Source organism: Poecilia reticulata, chromosome 9, assembly GCF_904066995.2.
Source record: "Poecilia reticulata chromosome 9, P_reticulata-male-v2, whole genome shotgun sequence".
Lineage (NCBI taxonomy): Eukaryota > Metazoa > Chordata > Actinopteri > Cyprinodontiformes > Poeciliidae > Poecilia > Poecilia reticulata.
The window spans coordinates 34,732,062-34,754,604 of NC_088838.1; the positions used below are offsets into that span (position 1 = coordinate 34,732,062).

At 39.3% G+C, this 22,543-nt stretch overlaps 2 protein-coding genes across 2 annotated transcripts in view; both read right to left on the reverse strand.

Moving 5' to 3' along the window:
• LOC103470786 (GTPase IMAP family member 8-like) overlaps positions 1-22,543 on the reverse strand; it is a 33,883-nt gene that overhangs the window by 5,340 nt on the left and 6,000 nt on the right. The gene's annotated exons all lie outside the window — the stretch shown is intronic.
• Positions 3,221-12,689, reverse strand: LOC103470803 (GTPase IMAP family member 8-like). Its single transcript, XM_081611151.1, has 5 exons — positions 12,466-12,689; positions 9,091-10,278; positions 5,420-6,485; positions 4,316-4,915; positions 3,221-3,281 (listed from the first exon to the last, which is right to left on the reverse strand). The coding sequence occupies exons 1-5, from the start codon at positions 12,635-12,637 to the stop codon at positions 3,221-3,223; spliced, it is 3,087 nt and encodes a 1,028-aa protein (XP_081467277.1). The 5' UTR covers positions 12,638-12,689.

The window sequence follows — 22,543 nt, forward strand, 5'->3', positions numbered from 1 at the left end:
CTGTTTTCTGAAATAGATTGAAGGAGAATTTCATAAACCATCAGTTGGCAACAATCTGGTCTGATAACCAGAGAACAACACAGACAGAGGGACGGAGTGGACAGCCAGCGAGATGAAGAAGAGTGAGGCTGTGACAGACGAGAAGGCAAAACAGAAAAAGAGTCAGAAGAAACTGAGGACAAAATGCCAGTTACCATCAATCCAACATCAGGATTTGGTTTGTGACCCACAACTGGATGCTGATGGATTCCTCTCACCTCACTCTTCATTCTTTAAATCTACTGAGGAATGTTCCTCAGTATGGCGATGGAAATTATAATAATGTGATCCCTACAGCACTACATGTGCGATTTTCTGTAAGGAGATTGTTGTATGTCCTTCTTATTGTGAGAAGGGAGCTATTACTACTTGTGGGATTCGGAGTTACCATGGGAACATAAATTGCGAATAGAGACCCCCAAAAACTCCATATAAGTCAATGGAGCGAGGCGACAGAAAATCCAAAACAATCCCTATTTTTGAAGAATTTCTGTGTGGTCATGATTTCACGTAGAAATGCCATTCAAACTTCAGTTTGTAGATACTTCCGTGATCTCTTCTAAAGTGAAGAAGGTACGTCGATACGATTTACAGTTTCTCCACAATGTCTCTCCAAGTGACCCAAAGTTTTCGAGTGACACTCTCAGCGCACCTGTGATTTATCAGACGATCATCATCTTGGAGTATTTGAGGAGCGAACTGCCAGCACTTTGATGCCTGAGTGTTTGCCAGTAATGGTACACAAAGACCTCCTGAGCTAGTTCTCTGTGTTATTTCCTCTGAAGATTCTCCCAGTAATGTTCCCCTGTGAAGCCCGAGACCTGGTCTTCCGGATTTTCCTCCCTTCGTGATGCCGTGGGTCGTTACCCACTGGTTGCCCGAGTCCCTCCTTCGTCTCTGCAGAACTACAATAACCCATTCCTGGATTCTCAGCTGGCAGTCGGCTTGCTCCTTTGCTATAAAGCAATTGTCGCCCCCGGGGGCCTCTTCAGACATTCAGGGGCCTTTGCAAATTGTTGAATTGTAACACAGACCATAGATCTATAACTTTAGCAATCATTTATTGAGAATGTTATTAAATTTTAATGCATGCAGTTGAGAAAAAAAGAATTTAATTAGAAAGTTTACTTTGTAAAAGTTTGAAGAATCATCTTGATAGTCTGATTGTTGTGTTACCATGGCTACAATATGGTGTAATCTTTGTGTTTGAGCTGGTTTGTTCACAAACACATCAGAGCAAATAATCAATAATCAGTGATTGATTTTAAACACTGGATAGAATTCATTTGGAAAAGTATAGTTAGATTTTTCATAACTCTGAAGGTTAGAAACAGGATGGTGTCCAGTCCACAGCTGTGCTGGAGACTCTGTGGTCAGACTGGTGTCGGTCATACACACATATTCTGGTCCTGTCAAAAGTTAACTGCATACTGGGATAACTTATGTTTTACTTTGAAAAACTTAATAGGATATGGAATACCCAGACCATGTAAAACACTCAATCTGGGCTGCTTCATACATGACATAATTCAAGAAGATGATAAATACCTGATAAAAAATATTGTCTTGGCAACTAAGAAAACCATCACAAAATTATGGCAAAAACAGGAAATACCAACTATGGAGCGGTGGCTGAGCATCATGGAAGAGATTTCTGTGATGGGAAAAAAATCCCCCACAGACTAAGATTTCAAGAGGATCAGTTTGTTGTAAAATAGGAAAATGGAGCTGCTATAGGTTTAGGGATGACACCACTTTCACAACGAGGTAATACTGACTGATTACGAAACATTTATATATCAATGTGAATCTGCTGATACCGCTATACTGTAACTGTTCAAAGAAATGTAAGTAAAAGTAAGTAAGTAAAAGAAAAAACACTGACGACTCAACTAAACATTTATAGATGACGAGCTAAATGCCTGTCTGTGGTACAGATTAGGGGTGAGGAGAAAAGTTTTTAATAAAATATGCAATATTTTATCTGGTATTTGAAAAAATCAAAGAGTTCACTTTGCATTCTTTCAACTCATAATGGCTTTATTATTTCAGATGGAAAAGTTGGAAAATACCAGTAGTACAAGTTAAATTCATTTATTTCACAGCACAAGTCAATACTGGGCAGCAAACACACACAAAGAGAAATAAGTTTTATTACATGGTTCTGCTGTGTGTTAAAACATTTTGATGGTTGCTATTAGATAATAATCACCATGACAACAGAAAGAGAATAAACTGAATCTAAGTTTGACATGAAAACAAAACAACTCATTATTCCCATACAACCAAAGTACAAACAAAACAATCACAAATTTTAGGCCTGTACATCTTACAAATGTTATTTCAAAAGCAATTCCGGGAAGCAAACAAATAAAACAAAAATCAAAATTTGAGTAGTTAATAAAGTCTTCAAAACCTTGAAAATCCAATATAAAATCCAAGTACAAATCAGAAGCCATCATTTCAGTATTTGGCTTTTTGAGAAAGTCACCATTAATTATAGAATGAGGGGAATTTCTGGTACATTGGGTATCACAGAGGAATAATGCATCATTTCCTTAAAGTCACATCATTTCCTCTTGTGGTCGGTGGTCCCTCTGCTGCTAGCAGAGATTCTGCTCTGCGGCTGGTATCTTATTCAACTGCTTCTGCTGAATTGGACCTGCTGCTGGTACAGCAGGATAATCTAACCATGCTGGCTACCAGCCAGGAACATCCTGTCTGAGATGGGGAACGGGAGTGTCCATTCACCCAACCCCCTCAAACGGCCCCATAGGGTTTTTGATCATCTGTAGGTTAATTTAGACTGGGTTAAGTAGAACAAAGAAATAAACATTTGAAAAATGTGTGTTATTTTACCCCCCCAGAATTCAGATAAAAAACAGCCAATTCCCTTGTTTTTACTTGTTGACTTAAACCATTGCAGCAACATTTGATTAATTTCAAGACAGACATTAAAAGATATGACAGAGTTAGAGTTAATGTACTACAGCCATTACACATTGTCTTTCACATAATCACAAGGGAATGACAGTTTTAGTCAACATTGAGTCAATTCAATGTAAAAATGACTGGATGAGGAAAAAGTAGTATAAAATGATTAGATATTAAAAACAACTTTATTGATTTGATAATTGGTAGGGATCAATATTTTGACACTACAACCTATCGCCTGCAGCCATCAGTGAGAGGTGGAGCTGAAACTGGACAAGTCGCTGGTCCATCCCAGGAAAACTGAGACACTGAGGACAGGAACTGATGCACACAATTCAAACAGCATTTACAAATACCATTCAACCTAACAGCCATGTCTCTGAACCCTCAGCCAGTCACAGGGAAAATGTGCAAACTCCATGTAGAAAGACCCCAGACCAGGAATCGTACCTCACTGCCCACCATGCAGGTCTGGCAGGTAACCACTAACAGCATGTTGACCAGTACAATGCATCATGCAACCATTCTGAAAGCCCACTTTAGATTTACTGGTAACATCATTGACTAAAATACAGAATGTCACAACCCAAAATACTTTACAGAAAATAAAAAACTACTATAAATGCATCAATTATCAGAAACATGTCAATTTTTCAATAAACTGACTTTTTATGGTAATATCAGTTGCACTGCCAGTCAAAGATAAATTGTAATGATCTGCATTATGCTGCTGTACTACATTTATGTTTTTCTTTTAAATTACATTTTATAAAAATCATGAAAATATCTTTGAAAAAGTAGCAAACAAAATGTGATGTACTTGGCTTTAAACCAACTTTAAGACTTCAGCTGCATCTTATAGGATGTACTTTTTAACATCAACCAGATAGTAAATAAGTTTGCACTGAAGTTGAATTCCTGTTTACATCAACAATATTACTGTAGTGTACAAGGACCTTCCTTTGGGAAAAAAATCCTGTCTTTCATTTCATTGATTTCTTGTTGATGTTTCTTCAGTAGTTTATCAATTTCTTCCCTCTGACTGTCTCCATCCGGGATGGTTTGTGTCAGTTTCTCTATCTCTGTATCGTGTCGTTTCTGTAATTCATCAAATTGTTCTTTGTAGATTTTTTTACTATCATGTGAAACCTCTGTAATAAATTCATTTAGTTCTTTCTTGTGTTTTTTCTGTAATGTATCCAACCCTGTATTGTATATTTCATTGAATTGTTTTTCAAATTCCTGTTGTATTTTTTTAATTTCTTGCTTTTGTCTTGAATCCAATTCAGCCATTTTAGAGCTTTTATCCTCTTTGTTTAGTGTAACACATTGTTTCTCTAACCATTTCTTTTGCTGAATGTGTTTTTGATTTAATTCTTCGATTTTTGTAGTCTTTTCTTCCTTATTTTGTTTCTCAAGATCCACTTTGAGTTTTTCCTTCTCTGTGTTTTGTGTTTTTTTCATCTCCTTGATTTTGTTTTTATGTGCATTTTTTTCCTTCTCTTGAGTCAGAAGCAGTAGTATCAGGTCTGTCACCTCTTCCCTTTGTTTGTCCTGCAGAACATCTATTTGATGCTTCAAAATGTCTTCATTGTCCTTCTGTTTCTGCTGCATTTGTTCCTGGTGTTGCTTCTTCAGATTCATCACTTCTTCCATGTGATCATCTATCAGTTTTGCATAGTTTTTATTCATCTTTTCCTTGAACTCATTATGTTCCTCTGCTTGTTTTCTGGCCTTCTCCTCAAAACTCATCTCCATGGACTTAATTTCATTCTTATATTTTTCCTCTAAATCTTTTCGTTCTTTCTCTTCTTGTTCTTTCCGGATTCGATCTTCTTCTTTACGTTTAAGCTCAGATTCCTCTCTTTTACGCTCATACTCTTCCTGGAGTGTTTTAAGTCTTTCTTGTTCTTCTTGGTGTCTTTCTTTCTCCTCTTTTAATCTTGTCTCCCACCGCTCTTTCATTTCTTTCTCCCAAATCTCTTGTTGCTTCCTTAAATCCTCTCTGCTCTCCTCCAGTTTTCGGTCAGTTGTTTCCTTTGATTCCGTCTGAAGTTTTATTTGTGTCTCTAAAGCTTCAAATTTTCTTTTCCACTCATTTTGTTGAATATCATCTAATTCTCTCTTCTTCCTTTCTTCTTCTTCTTCCCTTATTTTTTTTCTCTGTTCTTCTCTTTGTCTTTCTTTCTCCTCTTTTGACCTTGTCTCCCACCACTCTTTCCTTTCTTTCTCCCAAATCTCTTGTTGCTTCCTTAAATCCTCTCTGCTCTCCTCCAGTTTTCGGTCAGTTGTTTCCTTTGATTCTGTCTGATGTTTTATTTGTGTCTCTAAATCTTCAATTTTTCTTTTCCAGACATTTTGTTGAATTTCATCTGACTCTCTCTTTTTCTGCTCTTCTTCTTCTCTTACTTGTTGTTGTAGTCGTTTTTCCTCATCTTCTTTTGACCTTGTCTCCCACCACTCTTTCCTTTCTTTCTCCCAAATCTCTTGTCGCTTCCTTAAATCCTCTCTGCTCTCCTCCAGTTTTCGGTCAGTTGTTTCCTTTGATTCCATTTGACGTTTTATTTGTGTCTCTAAATCTTCAATTTTTCTTTTCCACTCATTTTGTTGAATTTCATCTGATTCTCTCTTTTTCTTGTCTTCTTCTTCTCTAATTTCTTTTTCTCTCTCTTTTTGTTCTTGCTCATGTTTAATCTTAATCTTAATTTCTTGAATTTCATTTTCCCTTTTTTCTCTCTCCTCTTCGATCAAAATTTTCTCTTTCTCCAGTCTTTCTTTAAGATTTTGCATTTCCTCGTTATGTTTTTTTTCAAGCTGCTCTTTCATTCTTTCCATCTCTTCTTCTTTCTCCTTCAGAAGTCTTTTCATTTCTTTTTGTATTGCAGCTTCTGCCTCTTGCAGCATCTCACTGGTGAAGCATCGGCCTCCGTTTTTCTTCACCATTGTGTCGATTTTTCTGATCAGCTCAATAACTTGTCTGTTATTGTCCTGATCGTTGTTATCGAACACATGATATCTTCCTCCACAGTCAGCAAGCAGCTTTTTAAAGGAATCATCACAACATTTCTTTATGAACTCTTCAATCGACATCTCACCCAGTTCGTCTCCTCTGGTTAGAAGGATGATGGTAAAATTCTCAGAATTCTTCCCGAAACCTTTCTTGATCAAATTTAGTGTCTCCTTCTCCTCTGGTGTGAATCTACCGATCTGTATCACCAGCAGGAAAACATGAGGGCCTGGAGCCAGGAGACTGATGCATTTCACCATCTCATCATTCACTTGTTCATGGGTTAAAGTTGAGTCAAACAGACCAGGAGTGTCAACAACAGAAATACGCCGACCGTCCACCTCAGTGTCAGACTTCTGGCAATATTTGGTGATGGATATTTGACTTGTAAAAGCTTCAAATGTATCTTTTCTCAGAATGGTGTTTGCTGATGAGCTTTTTCCACTCCCAGTTTTCCCAATCAGAACAATTCTTAAACTCTCCGATGCTTTCTTCTCTTCGTCATCTGCAACAATAAAAACATGTGACTTAAGTTTACTAGTTTATTTAGTACTTTAAAAACAACGGCTGCAGCAAAGTACTGTGCATAAATTAAACAATATTTAAAATATGGAACGAACAAGAAAATATAACAATGACAGCAATAAAATGCAAAGATGTAAAACTAAAGTGTCTAAACCAAAGTATAAAAATATTTTTAAAGAGTTTTAAAAGTGGACAATAAACAATTAATGATCAACATAAATAATACTGTATGACAGAGAGAGCCAGCCCAGGTGCAGATAATTAATTACCATAGCAACGGGTCCCAGCCAGAGGCAGTCAGTAGTCTCTCAAACAGTCGCAGAGAGGTCTCACAATGCATTGTGGGAAGAATAAATATTTCCTGTGACTATTCATATTTTGGTTAGATAAAATTATTTCTCTGAATTTTTGAGTGTGAATTAAAATTCTTAGTATGAAGGCTGAATAATTTCGAGAAATAAACAATTACCGACTGTCTTTATTTTATTTTTTTTATTTCGGACCGTGAGTGAGAACACCATGTGCGAAGTTTATAGTCGTCAGTCTAGGATTGAATTTCATTGCGCATTGGATGCAGTAATTGCGCAGTGAATCAGATCAGCTATAGAAACATGGTGATGGATCTAGCAAGAGCTTCGGACATTGGTGATGAATGGTGTCAAACCCATCAGTTTCTACTCACAATGGTTAAGTCAAGCTGTGCGAGTCTGTAAACTAAACAGCGAAATAGTATTGGCATTTTGTCTCATGATATAAAATTGGTTTTGCAAGCCAGAGCATTAGCATTGCAACTAAAAGAGCTTTGAGCTAATTTTCGTACTTATTAGCCAGTATGTTAGTACATTGAATTTACGAAGTCAATGACAGACAACATGCTAGTGATGCCAAACATGCTACTGGTAGCGATCATGCTAAGATTAGCATTTTGGCTAATTTCACCTTATGCATTAATTTTAACAATATTAATGGTCCAAGTACAGCTTCATCAACATGTTTCTGACTCTCCACATGTTATTGACTACATTGCAGCTTTCTTTAGCATCATTGCTAATTTTTAGCATCAGAATGCTTTATTAAAGATCCAATGGGCACACTTTGGCAGGCCCCGTAAAATTTCTGCAGGAATTTTTTAGTTTGTTACTCTACTGTTTGAAAAGGATTTGCATCTGTAATTGTATCGTTTTTAAGCTTATTACCTGGTGCCTTTTGATTCGCTATTGTCTAATTAGTTTATGAAAGATGAAAGTACTTCCTCATTGTAGAAGTCTGGCCCCTGGAGTGTAACACAGTCTTTTGACCGTCACTTTCTATTTGTTTTGAATCTGTTAAATCCAGTAAAGACTTAAACATAACCACCAGATTCAAGCTATTTTATTTTGAAGAAACGGGGCTAGACTAGTGAAAGATTGCTGCACTTACACTGTCAAAATGAAACTGAATTATTATTCAGAATATAAATGCAGAAATCTTAAGTTACTATATTCTTGATCGCCAAAATGTAGTTTTGTTTGATCAAAATGCATTTTTAGATAACTAGAATGTGATTACGGATATTCAGACATTTTATGTTAAAAAGATCAGCCAAAGCATAACGGTTGTTTTAACCAGCCAGTTTCCAGATTAACCCCCCCAGACCTGCTCAAAGGCCTACAGTGACGTCAGGCGTTTTCCATCCTCTGTCAAATACCAAAAGTTTCTTTTTAGTTTGGTTGCCAAACATACAGAGTCGTAGCTCTGTGGAGACATTGATTCCCCGGCTCTCAGCAGCAATGACTTTATGGGATTCTTCTAAATAAGGTTGATTCCATTAGAAATAAAATTATTGGAAGATGACAGCTTCACTTCAGTAAGTGATGCAGCACTGAATGCAGCTACATAATCTGATATGTATCTGGACAGTTTGAATCAGTTGAGATTTCTGAGTTGTCAAAAACTACAAGGTTGTCACAAGTTTGATTCCCAGATTTATGACCTTTGCCACATGTCTTCCCCATCTCTCACAATGCACTTCCCAGTTTGACCATTCTTAAATAATGCGAGCCAATAAAATGATAAACAGCCTTTCCTTTTTGATGACGCTCATAGTTAGACTGGCTTAGGTTGAGTTATTTCTGTAGAAATGTAGCCATAGGTTACTGGATGACAAACTGGTCATGTTCATTACTGACTCATTTTCATCTTCCAATTTGGATCGTTTGCTGTCATTTCAACTGTTAACTTTTTTCTCTTATTTTTCTCTCCATAGAAGCTACTCCTGGTCTGGTGTTAGGCTGTGATTTCTTTCTGGAGCATCAGCTGGCATAATGCTGCCAACACCAAACCGTTCTCTCTGCCCTACTATTAACTTTTTACTTTTATGAACATCAAAAATAATCCTTCATCAGTTCATCCGTTTCTTTTTGTGCTCTTTCTTCTCAAACCTCCATTCGATCATATCAGACGACTTGTACTGAACCAGATTCTGACTCTGGTTCTGCTGGAAGTTTCTTCCTGTTAACAGGGAAGTTTTTCTTCTCCACTGTCGCTATATGGTGGTACCACCTCATTATTGTGATAATATAACAATAAAAACTTAAAGTACTTACAGATATCCTTTTTCTGCTGCAGTTCCTTTATTTTCTGCTTTTGCATAGTGATGTCTTTCTCTTTTTGCAGGAGTCTGTCTACTTGGGCTTGTGCAAATGTCACAGATCGATAGCTGTTTGGCTTGTTTTCATCTGCATTGATTCTTTCTACCATCAGATCTGGGATCTGCCATTTGTCTCTGATGTTCAGAACAAAATATCTTCCTCCACAGATCTGGATGAAATCCTGGATGTCCTTATCTTGTTTAATGAGTTTTTCAACATCTGGATGTTCAGGATCTGAGTCTGTAGTGAAGAGGATGATGGTGAAGTCATTGACTCTGGAGCTGAATGTGTCCTGCATGGTGTGTAACTCTCCCTTGTCTTCATCAGTGAGGGGACCCACAGGTAGGACCAGGATGAAGGCGTGGACACCCTCAGGGTCACAGAGGGAGACACACCTGAAGGATTCCTCCATCACTTCCTGCTGAGCTTTTCCACCCAAGGCAGGCAGCTCCACCAGAGAAACCCGACGTCCAAACGCCTCTCCCTGGTTTCTGACACACTCTGAAGGAAGATCCTTATGACCTAGAATGACCTTGGCTGCTGCCGTCTTCAGTGGGTCATTTGGACCAAACAGAACCAGGTTCAGAGGCTTCAGCTGTTCTTGTTGGGATCTGCTGATCTCGTCTCTGAAGGTCAGATATGTTCCTCTGTTCTGATCTATGATCGTCTCAATCTGCGTCATTAACAAACTGCAGTCATTAGTATTCATGTTGTAGCATCTTCCCTGAACCAGGCTGATCAGATCACTGACAGAGGAACTTCGTTCACTGTCGTTTGTTAAAACAATCATTGAATGTCTGAAGGCATTTTGACTAAATAAACTCAGGATGAACTTCAGAGTTTCTCTGTTTTTCTCACTGAACTCTGAAGGTTTCACCACCAGCAGCAGAACATTTGGTCCAGGATAACAGAGACTCACACTTTTCTTCATTTCTCTCTGGATTTTCTCCTCAGTCAGACTGAACATGTCAGGAGTTTTTACCACTATTACTGGTTTTCCTCTCCTCTCTCCACTGAAGGCCACACTGTGTTTGGTTTGAAGAAACTTCTGTTGATGAAATTGCTCTTCTCCAATGATCAAGTTACCAAGTTTAGTCTTTTTTTCCTCACTTTTCCCCAACATCATGATCCTAAAACCAGAGGCTGCAACACAGAGAAAATTAAGAAATAACACAATTATTCACAAATCACCTCATAATTATCAAAGATGAACAGTTTAGACAACAAATGTTTGTAAAATCACGTTTTGTTTCTTGTCATCAGGTCATATTCAGATTTATAGACAACAGAGGCTTTAACACATTATTTACACGTCTGCACATGAGAACCGTCACAGTGAAGCATGGATCTCCACACATCATGTTTTCTATTTAGTTATGAATTTACTCAGTTATTTAGTTTCTTCTCTCCTGTTCCAGTCATGTCTTGTCCTGTCAGAGTCTGTTATAAAAAACAAAAACAATCCAAACATTTTTTCCAACTTCAGACTGAAAGTGTTGGAGAAGGTTCTCCTTCATCTCCTTTGGTATTACTGAAATATTTCATATTGGGTTTAAAGCAAATCAGTGCTAAAAATGCTCTTTAGAAAGTTTTAACCCCCATTTTAACTGTTACTGGATAAGAGGGATTTGGCTATTTTCATACTCTTAGACCTCAATGCTATGATTCTGTAGATCAGGGAGCTCAAGTCCAGTCATCAGTTACTATCCTGCAGCTTCAGATGCTTCCCTGATCCATCACACTTGAATTAAATGAACGGTTCGTTATCAGGTCTGTTCAGAGCTGATCCTGGTCTGTTGGAGTAAAAGATGCATCTAAAAGTTACAGGACAGCAGCTCTGAGGACTGAACCTGAGCTCCTCTGGTGTAGATCATGGCATCCTTATCTCTCTGCAGGAGCAGTTCGGTGGGATCAAAGGGATTCACTTGATTTTTTGAAATTCCTACCTAATGAACAGAAGTTTTACAGTTAAGCTGGGAGATAAATATATTCCTCAAAAGGCCTGCTCTCTTGTGGGGTCAACTGGGGGTCCATCCTTGGATCACTTCTATTTTGGATTTATATGACTTAATCCATTCAATTTTACTACTATGCAGATGACTCATAGATCTACCTAATCCTGAAATGAAAATTTAGAAATTCTCTAAAGACCTTTCTGGACTTCCAAGACCTAGATCATGTGAAATTTTACACAAATTAGCAGAAAACAGTTTGTTGTGTTTGTCACTGATCTCTATGATCACAATCCTTCTTATAACAAAGACTTAAACAAACCCTCGGTGCAAATCCTGGGTCTGATTTTCAACATTTCAGTTTTGACAAACACATTATTGTCATTAAATCTAGTTTCCTTCATCTTCAGCTCCTTTCACAGGTGAATCCATTCCTCTCTTTCATAGACTTTGAGAAACCTGTACATGCTTTGACTTTTTTCAGGTGTCTGTTATTATTTCATGGCTGCAGCTGGTCCAAAATGCTGCAGTACTTTACTGACTGGCTCTTGGAAGTGAGACCATATATCCTTTATATTCGCTTCTTTTAATGCTCCCAGTTAGCTTTAAAATTGATTTTAAGAATTATAATTATTTTATCATCTGTTTTTAAGACATTGCATAGGTTGACATCCTTCTTCCTCTCTAATCTTGTGAATGTGAACATTCCCACTAGATCTCTGAGGTCTGCTGAGCAAATGCCTCTAATTGAAGATCAGACCTTTGCAGTCATTGTACCAAACATTTTTAACAGATTTTCCCTTCACATCAGGATTTCCACAACAGTAGACACTTTTAAATCCTGTCTAGAAACATATTTTAATTTCTTTGCTTTTAAACCAAACTGAGCTCTGATACATTACTGGTGTTGTTTATTCTTAGGCTTTTTAATATTTTATGTTTCTTGTTATTTAACCTTTTATCCTTTGTTATTTTGACTGTACAGAACTTTGGTTAACTGCTGTTGTTTTTAAATGTGCCTTAGAAATAAATTTCTCTTTGACTTTGCAAGCCGAGTCGAGACAGATTCATGTTGTAAGAGTTTTTATAGGGATTTTTTTTCTGTTGGCTCTGGTTTCTGCCCACTGTTAAAACATGCATGTTAGGTAATAAATAAATTACTGTTGGGTCTCATCTGTTTGTACATAAATGTCAGCTCTGTGTGTCTTTGCTGCTGTGTAACCAGGTCTCTTCAGTAAATGTACTCACCTTCATATGACAGATGAGTTTTTAGTATTTTTCCACTGAAACCTTTAGAAACAGGAAGTTATTACATGTCAGTTTGTAGAATAAGGAATAATTTGTCTCAAAGTTTTATTGATATTATTCCTTCACTCACCAGCAGATGGATCATCAGAACCTGTTGCTGCTTTTCCTCCCTGGTTCTGATGAGAATCCTCCAAGCTGCTTCTTGCTTCTTCAAACTCTTCATATCTCACATGTTCTCCATTGTTCTCCTTTACAATCTGACCAAACCGAGTCAGCAGCTCTGGAAGGTCAGTTTCCTCCATCTTTATGTGTCTGTATCTACATTTTATGATCAACTCATTAATTAGAGCTTTGTTTCTAGAAGCTTGCAGAGGGTTGTAGGATAACATCCACCGGGGCTTCAGATTCAGTACAAATGAATGATCAAATGATCGATCACTAAAGGCTTTAAGGACTCTGTAGATCCTGTTTTTCTCCTCCTCTGTGAAGTTTTCAGGCTGTAGAACCAGCAGGAACACATGAGGTCCAGGAGCAGAAGCTGCAGCACATTTTCTAATAAACTCTGTCAGGCTGTTTGCAGTGGGAAACTGAAGATCTGGAGTGTTGATGACAGCTATTTTCTTGTTTTCCACTTTTCCACTGATTCTCACACAGGATTGAGCTTCATTTTGAAAACCATCCTCTCCCAGTATGAAGTTTCCCACTGAGTTCCTCTGAGACCAGTTGCTTCCCAGCAGAACCAGCCTGAGCTCAGACACTGAAATTATAGAAACAGAGAGTTAATGACAGCTTTAGGAAAATAGTTAGAAGCTCAGTTTGAAAGTTAGTTTTCTGTGGATTAATAAAATAAGATGAACTACAAAGACATGAAATGACTGCTGTGAGTGGTGGAGATGGTGGTAGGAGTTCATCCTCGGTGGGTTGCCTGTTTGATTCCTGCACCATTTGCCTCCATCTGTGTCCTTGGGCAAGACGCCTCACCCACCTTGTTGCTGCTGGTGGTCAGTGAAACTGGTGGAGACTGTATGGCAACCTGGACTTTGTCAGTGTTGAGTGTTTACTGTCCAGTAGCTTGCCATCATCAGTGTGAGTGTGTGTGAAGAGTGTAAAAGGGGCCGGCCCAAGGCATAAGCAAACTAAGCATCCACTTAGGGCCACAGGGCCAAAATCAGCCCTCAGTAGAGCTGATTTTTTTTTTTTAATATAATTTCTATGACATTATAATATCAAAAACACACAAACTTGTCAATGTCTGACATTGTCTAGTAAAAAATTTCTACGTCAGGCTACATGGCTGCTACATGGATTAGCTGCTCTGAGCTGCAGTTGGGATTTGTTGTTTGCTGCTGGTTACAATCACTTTGTGGCTAAACAAACATTATTTTTCTATGTTATGTGAAACTTCTGTTAAAATCATTTGAAGGCTCAGAATCCGTCCAGTACCGGTACCGGTCCACATTCCAAGGAAGAAAGACTCACCTGGTATAAATTACGGTTTTAGCTATTGGAGTTAAGTTAAAATAAATTAATTTATTCAAAGAATGTCATGAATATGTGTGTAGGGCTGCACCGATTGCAGTTTTCTGGCCGATTAAGAAGCCTGACCTGCTGATTTTGATTTTGACTGATATAGATTTTATTTGTGTGAAATGTCGCTAAATATAGCAAGAAAGTCACTGAGTTCCCACAGTGGGGTGAATATTGTTAACTGTTAACATTCAGACCTGGTTGGTCAGTCAAACGTCTCACTGCACAGCAGAAAAGGACAGAGACTGATTTGTAAACCTTTGCTGATGAAAAGATTAGGGGATAAGATCAGCATCACATGTAAGTATCGGCAGATCACGATCCCCCACATTTAAGGAAATCGGCTGACCGATAAATGTATATTATACATGCATAGGATATAATGTAAACAGCCAGAGATGCAATCAGTTTATAGCAGGTGTGTGAATGATCTAATGATCAGACTGCTGATTGCAGCCAGTCCACATTGTTAGCAGAACTAGAGGGCCCTGTTGAGAAAAATGACTATTTTTAGTGTTTAACACAGTTTAAACCTTTTTAGAACAAATTTCTTAATTTTGAACAGGTTTCTGTTAGTGATTTGAAACAAAAACTATTGCTGGGTAAGTTGAATAGAGATCTGCAGGAGAGCTTCGGCTCAGACCCCTGGGGTCTTATCATTAAAGACAGCAGGTCATAAATTAACATGCAGGAAGGTGGAGGACAGTATCACTTGAATTACTGTGAGAAAGGGCCTCATGCATAAAGCAGCGTGGCCACAAAAAACATGCGGTCCTATATTTTACACACAACTCTGCATGTATAAAAATTAACTTCAAAGTTTGCGTAAATATACACACATTTTATCACTGGCGTGAAAATGTGCAGCAGCCATACGAACCTTTTCTGTGGACAATATGAAACTACAAAGCATCTAAACTCAATAAATCCACTGAAGTCTGACTACATTCAGTTATTTATTCCAAGAAGCACCAAACCCATGTATTTCATGATTTTAATATTTTATTGTTTAAACGTAAATGATGAGACTGAACCGCATTTATCCTCAGACAATAACATAACACACACACATGATAAATAAAATAAAAATATAAGGATGTGTATATGTGCAGCAAAGCTAAAGATGTATGAGGGCCGCACTGGGATAACACTGGAATTTCAAACTGTCCGACTTCCTGCTTTAGAAAACTCCAAGTCGCTTCTTTGTTGTTGCAATCATTTGATTGTCTGACTTCAGATCTTACACATTGACACTGACTGACCAGCCAAACCATCCAATAGTGTCAACAATAAACGGCATTAAACAACAGAAATTATGACCTGCACCTGCATCCTCAAACATACAAAGCCAGTATGGCTCCCATTCATACCTTCAGCCACGCCCACCCCGACACACCCACCACCCAGGTGTCAAAGCCGTGTTCTCCGTCACCTCAATCATCATTCATTTCATTCATATGGTTCAATGTCGAATGTAAATAGTACTTTTCCTCAGTTTTTGTCTCATATTGGCATGAAATGCATCTATGGAATAATTTTATTCTCACTTACATAAAGAAAACAGGGTTGGATCAACAGATCAACTCCAAACAGGTTTGATTATTTAAAGGTGATCATGTCTACAACCTACATAAATAGCTGCGCAAAGGGGCAAACCTTTGTGCCACAATTACACGGCACAATGTAATTGTGGCACAGCGTTTTGGCTCTGATGGAGAACAATGGAGGATCCAGAGGGAGGATTGATCACAGATCATATTGATCTGATGGTTTATTGGTGTTTAGCTTCATCCAGACTGATCCTCCAGGGTCTGAGCAGAACTTAGAGCAGGAGCTGGGCGGTACCGGTACCGGTCCAGCTGCAGCCTCCCGCTCTGTGAATGAGCCTTATGGACATAAAGCATCTTTATTCTGTGACTTATTCACATGATTCTGCTACTAATAAACGTCCAGTTTCCCCCAGAGACCCTCTGACTCTCTGTCTGCCCTGCTGAAGGTTTGCTGCTGTTCTAACAGGCCTTTGCAGGATCTCTTGTTTTATTTTGTTTAAAATGTGTTTTATTTCTGTGAGGTGACATTATGTGTCCTCAAAGCAGCTTTTAAATAAAATATATAATTATTACAGGAGAGTTTCTGCTCTGACCCCTGGGGTCTTATCATTAAAGACAGGAGGTCATAAATTAATATATGCAGGAAGGTGGAGGACAGTATCACTTGAATTACTGTGAGAAAGGGAACTTTGGTCGGTTCACGTAACCAGAATGAGAAGTCTTCCAAAACTAACATCTGTTTTGGTGGAGAAGCTTTTATTTTCTTGCTTCCTGTTTCCGCATCACATCCTGTGTGTTCCCACTGTCCTCCTCAGTTCGTGCCAAGCTGCGCTGGGGAGAGGTGAGCATACAGAGCTGTTTTCTGTGTGTATTAATAATCAAAATGTCCTAAAAAGTATGTTCGTCAAACTCACAAGTTGTAATATATTAATTGTTTTATGTTTAACGCAGCACTGCGTTGGGTAGCTAATTCCCATGTTAGTGACAATTTTCGAGTTTACCGGGCCAATGTGGTTATTTTTGTTCTTTTGGTTGGTTAAGGTGTGTGTGGGGAGGCCGGAGCCCCGGAACTGATGTGCTGAATGTATTCTTGTTTTGAACAGGAATAAATCTGCCCTACTGCTGCAACACTCCCAGGGTCGTCTGCTGGTTCCCTTTACCCATTACACACAACGCAGAGTAAAAACAACAGATGAGTCAGATGACAGCGGCTTCAAGTGCATCCACCATCTCCACCCAACTGGCACATAACTCACAAAGAATCGAGCGCACCCATCACTCGCACTTAAGCTCAGCAGGCAAATCTATAAAGTAACTTGGCTCACAATGATGACAAAGAACCTCAACTGACAGCTTCCACAAAGACACCACTGGTAGGAACTGAGACATTATTCACAGTTTGCGTCATTCAAATTACATTCAGTACTGTTGTTAGTTTATAAATCACTGAACGGTTTAGTACCACAATACATTAAAGATCTGTTATTGTTGTACTAACTGTCTGGACCCCTCAGGTTCTGGTTCTGCTCTGCATCCAGAACCAGAACCAAACGAGGAGAAAACTGTAAAACAGCTGAAACACTGAGAGCCTTTAAATCTAGACTAAAACCCACCTGTTTAAAGCTGCCTCTACAAAGTGATACAAATAACACGAATGGCAATTTCAAAATTATTCAGGGAAACAAACATTTTTAAATTTCAGAAGAAATGGACAAATATGGCTGGTCTTTAGATGCAAGTTTGAAATGAGAAATTTGAGAAGTTAAACTCACTGTAAGGTGGTATAAAGTCATAGCTTCTGCTTCGTTGTAAAGGGCTCCCATCTGATTAAACAAAATAATACATTAGATCATACTGCGCAGCATTTCAGGTTTGAACATAATGGGAACAAAAGTTGTTTTAACTTTATATTTTTATAAGAAATCATTTTGGTTGAGGATCATTCTTTCACTGTTCAACACACTGGATCATTTCTACCCAATCAGCAGGGAGGAGGCAGGCAAGTGAAAACAGTTTACTTTACAAAATGAGAAAAGGCAAAAACTAGTGACCAGCAGCCTCATGCATAAAGCAGCGTGGCCACAAAAAACATGCGGTCCCATATTTTACACACAACTCTGCATGTATAAAAATTAACTTCAAAGTTTGCGTAAATATACACACATTTTATCACTGGCGTGAAAATGTGCAGCAGCCATACGAACCTTTTCTGTGGACAATATGAAACTACAAAGCATCTAAACTCACTAAATCCACTGAAGTCTGACTATCAGTTATTTATTCCAAGAAGCACCAAACCCATGATTTTAATATTTTATTGTTTAAACGTAAATGATGAGACTGAACCGCATTTATCCTCAGACAATAACATAACACAAACACAAAATAAATAAAATAAAAATATAAGGATGTGTATATGTGCAGCAAAGCTAAAGATGTATGAGGGCCGCACTGGGATAACACTGGAATTTCAAACTGTCCGACTTCCTGCTTTAAAAAAACTCCAAGTCGCTTCTTTGTTGTTGCAATCATTTGATTGTCTGACTTCAGATCTTACACATTGACACTGACTGACCAGCCAAACCATCCAATAGTGTCAACAATAAACGGCATTAAACAACAGAAATTATGACCTGCACCTGCATCCTCAAACATACAAAGCCAGTATGGCTCCCATTCATACCTTCAGCCACGCCCACCCCGACACACCCACCACCCAGGTGTCAACGCTGTGTTCTCCGTCACCTCAATCATCATTCATTTCATTCATATGGTTCAATGTTAAAACCTCCCTCGAATGTAAATAGTACTTTTCCTCAGTTTTTGTCTCACATTGGCATGAAATGCATCTATGGGATAATTTTATTCTCACTTACATAAAGAAAACAGGGTTGGATCAACAGATCAAACCAAACAGGTTTGATTATTTTAAGGTGATCATGTCTACAATCACACCTACATAAGTAGCTGGCACAGCGCTTTGGCTCTGATGGAGAACAATGGAGGATCCAGAGGGAGGATTGATCAGAGATCATATTGATCTGATGGTTTATTGGTGATTAGATTCATCCAGACTGATCATCCTGGGTCTGAGCAGAACTTAGAGCAGGAGCCGGGCGGTACCGGTACCGGTCCAGCTGCAGCCTCTCACTCTGTGAATGAGCCTTATGGACATAAAGCATCTTTATTCTGTAACTTATTCACATGATTAATAAACGTCCAGCTTCCCCCAGAGACCCTCTGACTCTCTGTCTACCCTGCTGAAGCTTTGCTGCTGTTCTAACAGGCATTTGCAGGATCTCTTGATTTTTTTTCTTTAAAATGTGTTTTTATTTCTGTGAGGTGACATTATGTGTCCTCAAAGTAACTTTTAAATAAAATATATTATTATTATGGGCCGCACAGTGGCGCAGTTGGTAGAGCTGTTGCCTTGCAGCAAGAAGGTTCTGGGTTCGATTCCCGGTCTTTCTGCATGGAGTCTCCATGTTCTCCCTGCATGGTGGGTTTTCTCCAGGTACTCCGGTTTCCTCCCACAGTCCAAAAACATGACTGTCAGGTTAATTGGTCTCTCCAAATTGCCCCTAGGTGTGAGTGTGTGTGTGCATGGTTGTGTGTCTCTGTGTTGCCCTGCGACAGACTGGTGACCTGTCCAGGTGACCCCACCTCTCGCCCGGTACGTTAGCTGGAGAGGCACCAGCAACCCTCCTGACCCCACTGAGGGACAAGGGTGTTAGAAAATGGATGGATGGATATATAATTATAAATGTTATAAATACTCATACTGCTACAATCACGGCCGTTGCCATGGTTACTGCCCCACATGGCGACAGACTTCCAGTTATTTATGCTAATTTACATTAATATGTATTTATGGAGGCGACAGGCAGAGCAGCAGCTGCTCTGTTTACCATAAATTAGGATTAATAAAGGAAAGGTGCACCGCCACATGCGGCTTTATGCATCCCATTTTTTTGTGCGCCGCACTTTTCTAAATTTTTCCGTTCGCCAAGTTTCAGGGTCAAAACTGCTCAGTCTTTTATGCCTGAGGCCCCAGAAGAGGCTTCCTTCTGGGGTGACAGCCATGCAGACCAAGTTGATGTGATGTGGCGTTTGGTCTGAGCACCGACAGGATGACCCTCCATTTCACTTGTTTAGGTCTTTCTTTCACATGCTGATGTGGATGAGCAAAGTAATCTGTGGATGTGTTTTCTCCTGAGTTACATCAGCCTGACTTGACAAAGCTGAACCCCCTGAGCCTGGTTTGGTCTTTGTGAAACAGATACAGCCAGGATGAACTGATGGCACTATGTAAAGCCTGGCTTTATCTGATCCTGGATTTCTGAATCCTACTTTGTTCAGCAACAATCCCATCCAACTATCACCTGTCTCTCCACAACATGGAAGCTCCTGCCAGCAATCATAGCAGCTAAGCTGAGCAGACACACAACATGACAGAGGCACAGAAAGCTGTTGGTAAAAACACCAGAGGAGCCAAACACCAGCTGCTGTGTGACAGAACAGTCACCTGAAAAGACAGACAAAACAACCTGTGCTGCACTGCCTGGACGGGTTACAGGGATGAGTCAATGCCACACATGGATCCTGGAATGGCTGAAGCTGTACAAGGTCAGCGACACTCAGAGTCTTTAATTCAAACTCCATAAGGCTGCAGAAAACCATGTTGAAGCCACAAATCTCCATCAAATGTGGAATATGCCACAAAGAGACTCTGTGTACAAAGACCTGAACTCCCTCAGCCAAATAACAAACAAGACTGGATCTGGATACCAACTCAGAAACTATTAGTAGTGGTACTTATTGTTAAAACTTTTCTAACAATATTTTATTTAATAAATAGTCATATAAAATAGATAGACTAGCTATTTGCCTAATAGATAGACTGTGCTGGCAGCTGAAGGAGGAGCACCTCGTTCTGCTCTCTCTCTCGTCCTTACTAATAACTTTGCCTGTGAATTATTTTTAAAGTCACAGTTTTTATAGTTATATCTACATTATCGACATCATAACTGGATTACTTCAAACCTAAGGACCAGGAGATTTTCTCACTTTTATTTTTACCTCACTTTTCCACACCTCCAAGTTGAACTAGGGCTAAATGCCCCCGTCCGACCCCATGGACATTAGCAGTATTCTACAAAGACTTCAGTTTTTAGAAACAAAGATTCAACGGCTGGAGGTGAACTTTGAGATCAACACTACCTGTGGATATGAAACAACTGTTCCTCAAATCAGAGGAGAGGTCGTACACCCCGCACCAAGCAGCCCTGGATCGCTCAGGGCGCCAAGCCAAAACAAAAGTCTCACACTGCAGATCCCATGAGACGACTAACGGGGAGAACCCCTCACCTGGATGAATCAGCGTGGCCGGCTCTGAGCCGAAACCCACCTTCAACCTCAACACCTGCTCCGCCAAACAATAGCAAACAATCAGCTGGAACCAAAACGGCACCACCGACCCCACTCCCAAGGACAAGAGGAGATGAGGCAGTAAATAGAATCAGTCATGTTTGCAATCCCAAGAAAACGAGAGTGGTTTCTTTTCTTGGTGACACTGTATCTAGGCCTGTCACAATAAAAAATTTCACTGGACGATTAATTATTGTTATAAACGATAATATTGTTTCAATACCTTTTGACACTGATTTAATGGATATGACTAATAATGCATGCGATTTCCTGCCATAGATAGATGCACTTTATTTTCAAATGAACACATAACATTGGAACTGATAACTAAATAAACAAAACAACCAAAAACAAAAAGGATTCTGTCTCCATTAACAAAAAATTAATAAAAATTAAACATAAAGGCAAAGTGGAAATAAATACTGCATTCAACCAAAAGATTGCAGATTATGAAGTCTGTATACTATATTGCCCTTCAGTAATCTCTAGATTTAAATAGAGAAGATGGGCACATCCGACTACCTAAAGCAATAGTTCACACTACGGTTTTTTACTCCTATTTTCCCCTTAAGACAATCTTAGATCGTTGACCGATCTAACCGATCATCCTGTGTGGTGTGATACGGTAGATCGTCAGCCACTCTGATCTAAATCAGGGGTTTTCCCCGTCTGGGAGCTTAACACTGAATGTGACAGGTAGCCAATCAGAAAGCATGGATTCTCCTCCGCGTTTTCTGAAGGGAAATTATGACTGATATATATATTATATAACTATTAACACGAAGTCCAGCGGACATCGGAGATGATATGTGGAAACAACAGTAATATGAACATTTTGTGCAAAGAATATAGAAATGACAAGGAGAGGAGTTGGAGCCAATTTGCTACCGCAGTTAATAAACCCGGTAAGTTTTCAGCTGTTCTTCGTTAACGTGACAAATAGGTTATAATGATTTTCATTCAGTCAGGACTTTACGCTGACTCTGTAGCCACACGCATCACAGGTAGATTCTAGTAAAGCATTGATTAATGCCTGATTTTAAAATTAGTCAACTGGACTTGTAGTCATTATTTTGTGCTCATGTGGCTGGACACCACACGGCACGATGACTAGGATGGAGCCCTCCGCTTATCAGAAGCAAAGTGTCCCAAAACAAACTGATAAAACATCGACTGGGGACAGAATGACTGGTTCCCTTCCTCATTCCCCCCTCCGTAATCTTTCCCCCTCCCTCCTCCTCTCCTCTACCTCTCGCCGTCTCTGCTCATAAGACACCTTTGAAGAAATGTCTTCTGGACAAGAGTTTCTCAAATTTACGGATGGAATGGAGCAACAGGTTTGCCTCGGCACGACTCTCCTTAGCGCTAACATAGCAGGCCTCACTTCATCTACGCCACCTGCCTCTGACCTCCCTGAGGATCCAGCACTCTGCGTTTCTGAGGTCTGAGACCGAGGTCCAGATATTATCTTTACACCCGTCTTCCACCAGAATGTGTCTGGCCTCCCAACATTGCATAGTAGGACAATACCTGTCCGGATCACTACAAGAACAGTTACAAAAAACAGAAATACAAAAAGCAGCTTAATTCAAACGTCAGACTGATCCCCAGCCTAAAGGAACCTCAGACTGAATAACTGTCAGCCTCCAAGTCACTTAAACTGGCTCTTTTAATTACCAGATCTCTCTGTGCAAAAGCTCTATT